This window comes from Neophocaena asiaeorientalis, unplaced genomic scaffold (genome assembly GCF_003031525.2).
Source record: "Neophocaena asiaeorientalis asiaeorientalis breed wild unplaced genomic scaffold, Neophocaena_asiaeorientalis_V1.1 scaffold258, whole genome shotgun sequence".
Taxonomy (NCBI): Eukaryota; Metazoa; Chordata; class Mammalia; order Artiodactyla; family Phocoenidae; genus Neophocaena; species Neophocaena asiaeorientalis.
In genome coordinates, this window is record NW_020172591.1 from 374228 (window position 1) to 386666 (window position 12439).

The following is a 12439-nucleotide window of genomic DNA, read 5'->3' on the forward strand; positions in this document are numbered from 1 at the left end:
GCTCACGGGCTCCTTAGTTGTGACATGCGAACTCTTAGTTGCAGCATGCATGTGGGATCTAGTTCCCTAACCAGGGATCAAACCTGGGGCCCCCTGGATTGGGAGCGCGGAGTCTTATCCACTGTGCCACTGGGGAAGTCCTTATTTATCTCTTAAAATTCTTTGATAATTATTACCATTACTATTCTTAATTATTTGCTAGCTTGGGTTGTTCACTATTATATACCTTTTAGACTATACACTTTTTGAGGAAAAGGACCATGCACTTCTACATATAAACCATACATGGTAATGAGTATTTAATTATTAAAATGCTTCATTGTTTTAAACAAATCTTAAGATATGGCAAGGAAAAACATTACTTGAGTTTTAATATTTTGAGAAAATTTCTCATCATGAAGTCTAATGATGTATTACATTTGTTAGGACATTATCACTGTTGTTGCTTTTCTAAGTGTTACGTACGTATGTATGTATAGACAGTAAGATTTTCTTTCCCTTCACACTTTTTGTTAGTCATAGTTTTTCACTGGTTTCCTAAAGGTACTATTCTTGTCATTTGATGAGGGTTTTTAACATCATTATTATAAACTTCATGAAATGCTATGGACATTAAAGCATTAGCAATTATGTGGCGAAATTACTTCATTTTACACCATGGTACATTGTGTAGCTAATATAACATCATATATCTTATAAGAAATTAGTTAAAACTGTCCAGCAGCCTGAATTATCTCAAAGATTGAAGGATTCTTTTTCTCCAAGCTATATCAATAGTGAAAAACATTTTTGGTTAATGGCTGAAGAAATATTTTCTGCATTTTGCTTAAAAATATTGCTTAGTAGTCCTTTTTACTTTTTGAATTTCCATTTAAAGGTGTTTTTCTTATAGGCATTTTTTAGATTTGACCAAAATCTGTTAGTTGGACAAATTTCAATACTGCATTAAACTTTTATCTCCTGATATGGGTCTGACTGCATTGTACTAATTCCGAATTTTTCCTTTCATTAACAACATTATATGCTGTATTCATTTTATTTGTAAAAACATGCTATAGCTAGAGTTAATGTTCCTACTTTTATTTGTAGGGATATTTTGATGAGGAAATATCTAGGCTAGAAGAAAATTCATAAGCATAGGCATTTTCGTTATTTTTAGGGGAAATTGTAGATAATGTATTGTTTGGAATCAGAATATCTCTTTTTATTATGGCTCAAAGTATACCTACAACAGTGTGTTGATACCTTCCTTTTGTTAAATGTATTCTTGCCAGGTGAAATGTTTAGTCTAATTAGGAGGAAAAAGATCTCTATTCCACATCTCTGCTCTTATTCCCTATAAGGGAGAAACATACATGGAATCAATTCTAGGTCTAAATGCATTTCAGTTTAAGAGATCACAGTTAAAAAATTTCTCTGGGTATAGAAAAAGCTTTTCTTCTAGTTGAGGGATACTCACAAGGTTGTAGATAGATAATATCAATGTATTTACATGATTTGTTTATACCTTGCCTTATTTCAGGAAGAATTTAAGACAGCTTACAAAAATACTTAAAAATATATTAGCAAGGTGGAAGTTAAAAGTGGGAGGTAAAGAATAAAGAACAAGAATGGAACCATAAAATGGAAGTAAGAAATGTATATCTGAATAAGTGATATGTGTGTGAATTTCTACATGCAGAAAATTGGAGATTCATACCGTGGCTACTGTGTAAGTGAGACTGAATTAGAAAGTGTCCTAACATTTCACAAGCAGCAAACACAGAGTGTTTGGGGGACCCGCCAATCTCCAAGCCCAGCCAAGCCAGCTACACGCTTGATGTGGAAATCCCAGTATGTCCCATATGATGGAATCCCATTTGTCAATGCAGGTACTTTTTTAAAGATTTATTTTAAAAAGTTCAGCAGCAGCCATGATCTTTTGTGAAAATGTGGTTTTCCTAAGGTGATAACATTTTCATTTTGGTAGATGACAACTGACTGTTAATTGGTGAAAATGCATATTAAACTAAAAAGAAAACTTACAGTAAATATAACCAATTATTTAAGTTGTAAAATTGTATTTTAGTATATTAGGGTAAATAAATAATACTTCATACTGAAAAATAGAAAGTAAAAAATACTTAAATTCCGGGTAGACCTATTTAATAAAAATCAAACCATAGAGCAGTTTTATTATTTTAAATATGTATAGCTGGTTGGTTTTCTTTTTTTTTTTCCATCCAATCCTGATAGTCTCTCCTTCTCGCTTGATTTGTCTTTTGGGAAAAAAATCGGTGTCCATTTTATATAGTGTATAACACAGGAGTTACTGTATAGAACTGGTATACAATCTGGAGTTATTATATAGAATTCTAATATTAGGGTTCTCAAGTATCAGATATGTTACATACAGCATTCTCAAACACTGGGCTAGTGTTTACTAAAGCAGTAGAGTTTCAGACAATTTCCAGAGAGTCACCCTAGGACTAGTCAGACCCCAAAGAACCTAAGAATAAGTGATTTATTTGAGAAATATGGGGGCATTGATTTAACTAGAAGAGTTGCAGCCTCATCCTGGACCTCTGAGGGTAAAGAGAACTACTCAGAGGAAGCTGAGATAAATGTAACCCCTTCTGCCCAGGTTTTATTCTCCTCCCCAGTTTAAATCCCTTCTTAACTCCCCTCAGGCAGCTACTACATGAATTTGGTGTGTATTTTTATACTTTATCATACATGTTTGTATTTATAATAATATATTTTATTGTCTTGAACATTTTAAAGTATATGTAAGTAATAAACTGTAGATATTCTTAGGTAAACTTTTCACTCATTCTTATTTTTGAAATCGATCCATATTGATAACTATAAATTCTAGTTAACCCAATTTAATTATTATATAATTTATCATTATATAATAATCTATTACTTAAATTTGGTCATTCCAGCGTATGACCAAACTGCTGTTATTTTTCTACTAATGATCATTTAGGTTGTTTCCAACTTTTCAATATTACAAAGAATTCTATGGTCTAACCTCCATGATACATGTTTTCTGTTGGAAAGTTGTAAGTAGTTTACTAGAGTGTGTGCATTAAAGTGGAATTACTTTACAAGATTATCTCAAGTTGCTCTCTAAGGTGGTGTTCAGGTCCAAAATCTCTAAACTTTTTTTTCCCAAATGTATTTCAGATTTCTGTATTTTTGGACTATAATATGGTAATATTACAGAATACTCCTAGCAAGTATTCCATAGACAATATCACATAATCAAACACAGTAATTCATTATGCATAGCCACACTAAAAGGAATAAAGGCTATAAATAGCCTCATAAAGTTCAGGTCAGGTTTTGCAGCCAAATGTATTCTAAAAATTTTTGTTTTCCATGCTTTTTAAATATGAGAATCATACATGAGGGATTGACAACCTGTATCAATTTTTAGTCCTTTGAGCAATGTATGAAAATTTCCCTTTCCCACATTCATTCTGTGATTTGACATTGTCAGATTTTTAAAAATCTTTATGCTATGGGAATTTTCATATGCATATCAAAGTAGAGGTAATAATGTATGAAATCTCATAACTCCGTGTATGCATCATCCAGCTTCAACAAGTATCAGCATGTGGTCAATCTTGTGTCATTTATACCCCTACCCACTTCTTCAGGAAATTCCAGATATCATTTCATCTATAATTACTAACGATGATTTTACAGGAAATTCCAGATATTGTTTCATCAATAATTACTAAAAGTATATAAGGTATTTAAGGTATTAAAGTGTATATCTGAAATATAAGGATATCCCATTATCCCACTTTAAAAAATTAACAGTAATTTCTATTTTTTTTTTTACTGTTCTAATTTTTAATTTTTTGGCCACGCTGCATGGCATGTGGAATCTTAGTTCCCCAACGCCCCCTGCAGTGGAAGCGTGGAGTCTTAACCACTGGACCACCAAAGAAGTCCGAACAGTAATTTCCTAATATCATAAGTTGTCCATTGTTCACATTTCTCCACTTACCATAATTCTTTTTGCAGAGGTTTGTATAAATTCACATGCAAACCAAGTTTATGGATCAAATTTGGTTAAGTTACCAAGTTTATGGATCAAATTTGGTTAAGTTTCTTCTCATCTAAAAACTTCTCTCCTCTTTTCCCCCAGGTAGTTTGTCCTGTACACTTTGCCATATTCGGGATTTTGCTGATTCTATCTCTGGTGTTTTTTAACATGTTCTTTTATCTCCTGTATTTCCTGTAATCTGTTAGATGTATGAGTTTGATTAAATGAAGATTTAATCTTGATTAAAGTATTTTGCGAGAATACTTCATAGGTGTGCTGTGTACTTCTTGTCACTACCTATGTAGCATTTTTAACTGTAAGATTGATCAGTGGATTCAGTTGTTTTAGAGTATTGTCAAATTTTTTATGTTTACCAATTTGAAGAGTGTGAGAGAGTATCTTACTATTGTTTTATTTTTTTAAATTAATTAATTTTTGGCTGTGTTGAGTCTTTGTTGCTGCACATGGGCTTTCTATATTTGCGGCGAGTGGGGGCTACTCTTCATTGCGGTGTGTGGGCTTCTCATTGTGGTGGCTTCTCTTGTTGTGGAGCATGGACTCTAGGCGTGTGGGCTTCAGCAGTTGTGGCAACGCGGGCTCAGTAGTTATGGCTCGCGGGCTCTAGAATGCAGGCTCAGTAGTTGTTGCGCACGGGCTTAGTTGCTCCGCGGCATGTGGGATCTTCCCGGACCAGGACTCAAACCCATGTCTCCTGCATTGGCAGGTGGACTCTTAACCAGTGTGCCACCAGCGAAGTCCTTAGTATTGTTTCAATTTGCATTTCCCTGTTTACTAGTGAAGTTGAGCGTCTTTTTATTGTTTATTTAATATCCTTTTGTTTCCTTTCTGAATTGCCTATTTATAGTCTTTGCCCATTTTTCTGTTTGGTAGTTAGTTTTTATTTTTAAATTATTTATGGTTCTTTATATTCTGCATATTAATTCTTTATTTTATGTATTATAAAATATTGTCTCTCAAACTGTGATTTTCCTCTTACCATCATTTAGAAGAAGTTAGTTATCAGCCTTATCAACACTTTTATTCATGATTGGTGTTTTTCAGGGTTTTAAAAAATATATATTTATTTATTTATTTGGCTGCATTGGGTCTTAGTTGTGGCACGCAGGATCTTGCGGCATGCGGGCTCTTCGTTGTGGCACGTGGGCTTCTCTCTAGTTGTGCTGTGCAGGCTCTAGAGCATGTAGGCTCAGTGGTTGCAGCTTGTGGGCACTCTGGTTGTGATGTGTGGGCTCTAGAGCACGTGGGCTCTGTCGTTGCTTGCCCTGCGACATGTGGGATCTTAGTTCCCCGACCAGTGATCGAATCTGTGTCCTCTGCATTGGAAAGTGGATTCTATCACTGGGCCATCAGCGAAGTCCCTGGGGTTTTGGGTTTTATATTTGAAAAGTTTGCTGTACCCTACATAGATTAGGATATCCAACTTAAAATCCTAGATTGTATAGTTCTCACATCTGCTTATTTGTGTTATCTATGGTACTGTAACAAATTACCCCAAATGTGGTGGTTGAAAACAACAAATATTTATTGTCTCACAGTTTCTATGGGTCAGGAATCCAAGAGCAGCTTAACAAGGTGGTTCTGCCCCAGGTTCTCTCACAAGACTGCAGTTAAGATGTTGGCTGGATCTGCCGTCATCTCAGGACTTGACTGGGGGAGGATCTGCTTCCACGCTCACTCATGTGGCTGTTGGCAGGCCTTATTCCTTGCCAGGTGGGCCTCTTCACAGAGCTGTCTCACCACATGATATCTGATTTCACCAGGAGAGAGCAATCCAAGCAAGAGCAAGAAAGTACCCAAGATGGAAGTCACAGTCTTTTTATAACCTAATATCAAAAATAACATCCTGTCACTTCTGCCATGTTCAGTAGAAGTAAGTTAGTAAGTCTAGCTCATGCCCAAGGGGAGGGGATTACCAAGGGCATGAGTACTAAGAGGAAGAGATCATTGGGAGCCATCTTAGAGGCTGGTAATCACATTATTCTAACAGCTCAAATAGAAATAAGGAATTATAAAAGGAAATAAAATTTTAAATGATATTAATATTTACTAACAAATGTAGCATTTGCTAATTTCTACTTATAAAGTAGTAAATTTTATTATTAAAAACCATACATATGTAAATACCAGTTGACAGTCAGTAAATGTGGTATTTGCTAATTTCCTTATCATAATGCGGTACATTTGGTAGCTTTTACAATAAACTTTTAAATTTATGTTTGTACATCTTAGTAAGTCTTACTGATGTTTTCTTTCCTTAAGGTTGTATAATTGGAAGTATAGATTTTGTCATTGCCACCTCCAAGTTATTTTTAATCTAGTGTCCAGAACAGATGGATACTTGAATTAAATATCAATAGTTGGTTTTGGCCCACAGGGAGTAGAGCTGTGGTAATGGAGTGTCAGTATGGGCCAAGAAGAAAAGGTTTCCAGTTAAAAAAAATCAGTGAGCAGGAAAGCAGGTCTTGTCAGCTCTACAAAGCTACTTGTCCAGCCCGGTAAGCTTTATTTTCTTTTATTTCTTTTTTATTAAGTACTTATTTTTGGATAGCTAATATGCACATTTTTATTAAGTTTAAGCAGTGCCAAAAGCATACAGTGAAATCTGTTTCCTCTTACCCCTGCTTCCTATGTCCCACTTTAAGGCAACAACTCTTACCAGTTTCTTGAGTAACCTTGCAAAGATATTCTGTGTATATGCATATAGGTATATACTCTACCGTCATAAATGTTGAAGATCTCAGTAAAGATTACTAATATTTTCTTTCCTTAAATTCGGGTAGTAGCATACCTTCTTTTCGGCTATGAATTCACATTGATACATTTCCATTCTGAATGCCTATTGTAGTTATTTGCTGCACAGCTATTATGCTTCATACTAGTGTGAATGTAGAGATATATACTACTCTACATTTAAAAAAATTTTTATTGAAGTATAGTTGATTTACAATGTTGTGTTAATTTCTGCTGTACAGCAAAGTGATTCAGTTATACGTATAAATATTCTTCTTCATATTCTTTTCCATTATGGTTTATCACAGGATATTGATATAGTTCCCTGTGCTATACAGTAGGACCTTGTTTTACTCTATTTTTTTTCATTCTCAGTATATCTCAAAGTTGGCTCCATGTCTATATTTAAATGAACTGATTACTTCTTTTTATTGATTGATCAACTGATTTTAAAAAGTGAGATAAAATTGACATATAAATTATGTTATTTTCATGCTTCCTTCTTTTTAATAGGTATATAATATCTCATTTATAGATGAATTATCATTTACTTAATTAGTCCTCCAACAATGGACATGTAGGCTCTGGAAAATATTCTTTATTATTATATACAAAGCTTCAGCTAATAACATTGTACCTATTTGTACACTTGTGTAAGTATATTGATGGAATAAATTCCTTGAAATGAAATTGCTAGGGCAAGTGTTGCGTTCTTTTTAAATGTTGACAGGTGTTGCAGAGTTGCTTTGTAGAGTGATTTTACCAATTATATTCATACCAGCAATGTAGAAGACCGGCAGAGTAAGTTTTAGGTAGAATAGGACTACTGAGTAGTCATTGCTGTGGCTGAGAATGAAAAATGTTCACCAATAAAAGATTTTTGTTCTTTACTAATATTCTTTTTTCACACATTGAAAGTGTTTTAAATCATAAGATAAACTTTTTAAATAACACGTAAATGTTGGATTTAGTTGAGCTTTGAAACATTTTATTTTAGCATTACATCTCATATCACAAACCCCAGCATTCTCAAGAAGTTTTTAAAGCCAGTTACGAAGACTTTTCATGTTTAATCTGATAATGATAACTTTAGACAATATTTAAACCTGACCATTAAACAAAACTTTGCTTTTAAATATAAGCAGTGTAGACCATTAAACAAAACATTGCTTTTAAATATGAGCAATGTAGAACTTTAGATATAACTTGGGAGAAAATCTATACGTGAAGAGATAATTTTATTCTCTATCATTCTATAAGTACTTTTTGAGTATCTGCTCTGTGCCCAGCAACAACATTGGGTGCCATGGGAAGGAGGGGAGACTAAAAGAGGTATATGATTTTATTTAATCATGGGAAACTTAAAATATTGTTGGGGTAGATCAGGAAGCAACAAACTATAAGAGAACATAATAGTATTGTATATAATGTTAAATGTGTGGATTAGCTAACTGTCTTCAGAGAAGGAATATATCCTAGCAAACTCATTAACAGGAAAGAAAATGGAACTTAACCTGGATACTGAAGTTTAGATTGAATTTGATAGGTAGAGAATTAGAAGGAAGATATGGTAGGGTACGAGAATGATATAAAGCAAGATATAGCATGATTGTGTATTTGGTATCAGAGGAGGAAGGAACATTGAGATGATAAACTTCACAGGAAAAGCAGTTTTATATTTGAAGTGATGAAAAGATGGGTAAATAAATTAGAATCATATAGAATGCCTTGAATGCTAAGAAATTTGTGCTTGATTAAAGAACAGATAGATTCTTCAACAGAGAAGTACAAATGCAAAGAATTATTGTGGCATTGATATATCTAGTGGATTTAAGAAATGGAAGACTGGAGGCCTAGAGGCTCCAGAAGGCAGGTAGTAAAGTAATCCAGGTGTGAGGTGTTTACAGCTTCAGGGAGAATGGAGAAGAGACAGATCCAGAAAAAAAAAAGTTAATATTCATAATATTTAGACATTTTTACTAAAGTAATGATTATTAAATTGCTGAGTATTATACACTGAAAATATGGCATATCTTTCACATAATTATCTGAATGCTTTCTAGATTAATCGAATTTTCTCTAAACTCTGCTAAACTAATGCTAAAGTAAACTTGTGGTTGATAAGTTAGTCTTGAGGTGTAGTATAATGAAAACAATTCTTCTTTTTCTTATAAAAAGGATTTACATTAAAAAGGTACAGAAATTTCCTGAATATAGAGTTCCTACAGACCCCAAAATTGACAGGAAAATAATCCGAATGGAGCAGGAAAAAGCCTTTAACATGCTAAAGAAGAACTTGGTAGATGCTGGTGGTGTTCTTAGGTATGACATTTATATTGTTCTTTTATTTTACAAATTACTTCGCTCCATTTGGAAGAATTCTGTAATAAGAGAAATTATTATGTTTCCCAATTATTTCATTAAGAAATGGTTTTTATAAGGTAGATAGATGTCTTATTAGTTGCTCCCTAGGTATTAAAATGATTTACCACTGTATAAGCAATTGAGTTTATCGTCCAAATGTGAATAATTTTAACCAAAGCATTCTTTATACCATGTGGAAGTTTTTTCCCCAAATGATAAATACATATTTAGCAACACATTTTATTATATATTTAGTACGTTTTTTCAGATACTTATTAGGAACTGAACTTGCAGTCACCTACATATATTTTTTAAACCCATCTTTGATTACTTATGGCAGCCATAAGCCCTATATAAGCCCTATATAAAATTCCATTTTATATCTTTTATGCTTCAGGTTTTAAATAAGAAATATTTAAATATTTAAATATTTCTTATTTAGAGAAATAAGCTTTCTTTCTTACTTTCCTTTATGTGCTGGTCCAGGTGAAGAATTTATAAGGGGGTTAAGTGTATGGAATACAGTTTTTATGTGATCTTTAGAAAAAATTTCGGATATATGAAAAATAAATACAGTCAATAATTAGACTCTTCAGTTTGGAGAACATTTTGTATAATTTTTAGGTAGGCTCCGTTTCATGCAATATCAGGCAGTGCAAGCATTTTGTATAAAGATATTTATTAAAACTGTATCCTATCAGATCAGTTCATTTTCCTAGAATCTGTTTTACTGCATGGCTGTAAGAAATCTGTGTTCACCTTTTAGTTGATTCTCTTGCTCATTGGGGCAAAAGGAGCTGGAGGGCTATGGGGACAGTATGTTGAGTTCCTGTCTGAGAAGATTCCCTCACGTAGCTCGATCTTCGTAGGCACTAAATTATATCCACTCTTTGGTTAGGAGGATTATACGTACAACACAGAAGTTGTAATTTGGGAACAAAATGGTAGAAGAATGGGAAAATACACAATTCAAAAGATGATTTTAAAATCTCATTATTTTGAGGTAAAGTTTACTTAATATGAAATTTTAAATACCATTTTCATGTATACCTAAATCTTGCACCCTCCTTAACTTTACAGACATAGTAGAAGTCTATAAAGGTTTATAAAGATTTTTATTTAATTGGGTATAAAGCCAATCTTAGAAGAGTTAAGACAGAACATTTTAACTTTTATTTATATTTATTTAATTTACTTAAAAATTTTAAATTTATTTAATATATAATCATAATTTTTCTTAAACAATGATTCCTTCTCCTGATGAGTATTAACATAAGTAACTATGATGTTGCTTTTTTTTTTTTTAAATTTATTTATTTTTGGCTGTGTTGGGTCTTCGTTTCTGTGCGAGGGCTTTCTCTAGTTGCGGCAAGCGGGGGCCACTCTTCATCACGGTGCGTGGGCCTCTCACTATTGCGGCCTCTCTTGTTGCGGAGCACAGGCTCCAGATGCGCAGGCTGAGTAGTTGTGGCTCACGGGCCTAGTTGCTCCGCGGCATGTGGGATCTTCCCAGACCAGGGCTCGAACCCGTGTCCCCTGCATTGGCAGGCAGATTCTCAACCACTACACCACCAGGGAAGGCCTGATTCTTGCCTTTGTCTAGTAATATAATTTTAAATATTTTTTCTTGTCAGGTGGTATGTACAGTTACCTACTCAGCAAGCTCATCAGTATCACGAATTAGAGACTCCCTGCCTCGCTTTATCACCTTCCCCTTTTCCTATGTCTTCTCTTGAAGAAGAGGAAACTGCAGTTAGAGATGAGAACTGTACATTACCCTCACGTCTGCATCCTCAAGTAGCACATAAAATTCAAGAACTAGTATCACAGGGAATACAGCAAGTGTATGCAGTAAGGAAACAGCTAAGGTATAGTAGAAACAAGTTGTTCTTTTTCATTTCTGTTTGTTGGTTTAAATAATACACTTAATATTATAGACATTTTCCAGGATATAGGCTATCAGAGTAGATAAGGAATATAGTTTATTAATTTATTAAAATAATCTTATTTATGAACTGATCATTTTTCTGCAGATGCTTGGCAAGCCATAAGTAATGATTCGAATTACTCATTTGAGATATTCCATTCAGATTTGGCAAATTGGACTATTTCTAAATGATATATACATTGAATTATGTACTAAATACCTTTACAGAAAAAAATTTGTAGAAAAGATTTTAAAACGTGGGCCAAGATACTTTTTAACCTGTTTGAAATGCAATTAAATTTTATTACAACAAAAGAATGTGGATAGTTTTTTTGTTTAATGAAATTTTATAGATAGTACTCTGGTCTAATTTTATTGATTCTCAGGATATAATAATTATTATGTGGCACTTAGTATGTATGTGCCAGCTATTGTGCTAAGCACTTATAGGTATGATCTCATTTATTCTTATGACTCATGAAGTTTGTGTACTTATCCTCATTCTGCAGATGAGGAAATGGAGACTCAGGGTGGTTAAAGATATACAGGCAGAACTGAAATCTAGGTCTGACTACAGCCTGTGCTCTCCAGCATGATTTCTGCTACTTAACTGACCTTATTCCTTCTGGTTATTGTGTAGTCTGATCTGAACAACACAATGAGTATTTCCCAGGACTATTTCTTAATTAATACATGACTTTTCTATTTAGCAGCTTTCTTAGACATTTTATGTTTATTTTCATTGGGGCATTCTTAGAACAGAGCCAAAGTTTGGTAAGCCATCCACTATTTTACTAAACCTATATTGTAAAAACAGAGGTATAATACAGCTCTTCAATGTGGTCTACTGAATGTAATGCACAAAGAATATGTATATTGAATTTTATCATTTCTTTTATATCTTTATTTTTTATAACCATCGTATGGCAATGCTGCCTTTTATTTCTATCTTCTCATTTGTCTACTTGTAAAATTTGAGCAGACGTATTTCATATATTAATTGATGACTTTTGAAAGCAATGAAACATGATGTTTATATGTATAACTTTGGTATAGGCCCAGTCTCCCTTACTTACTAGCTAGGTGTATAACTTTGGGAAAATGATTGGGTTGGCCAAAAAGTTCATTCGGATTTTTTCCTAACAGCTTACGAAAACCCAAACGAACTTCTTGGCCAAAGCAATACTTACCTTCTGTAGCCCTCAGTTCTCTCATCTGTAAAGTGGGAATGATGATTATACTTACCTCACAGGATTATAGTGTGGGTTAAAGGAGATACTAGATGTGAAGTGTTCAGTGCAGTGCCAGGCATTCAAAAACATATTATATTTAAATTGAAAATAGTGATTTCGTTA

General features: G+C 33.6%; 1 protein-coding gene across 3 annotated transcripts in view; it reads left to right on the forward strand.

Moving 5' to 3' along the window:
* The window catches only part of CARF (calcium responsive transcription factor), a 71387-nt gene that overhangs the window by 29555 nt on the left and 29393 nt on the right, over positions 1-12439 (forward strand). For all 3 annotated transcript variants that reach the window (XM_024738369.1, XM_024738368.1, XM_024738370.1), the window contains 4 exons: positions 1682-1871; positions 6438-6558; positions 8972-9115; positions 10792-11025. In XM_024738369.1, the coding sequence (XP_024594137.1) occupies positions 1682-1871; positions 6438-6558; positions 8972-9115; positions 10792-11025 (689 nt within the window). The remainder of the gene's footprint in view (positions 1-1681; positions 1872-6437; positions 6559-8971; positions 9116-10791; positions 11026-12439) is intronic.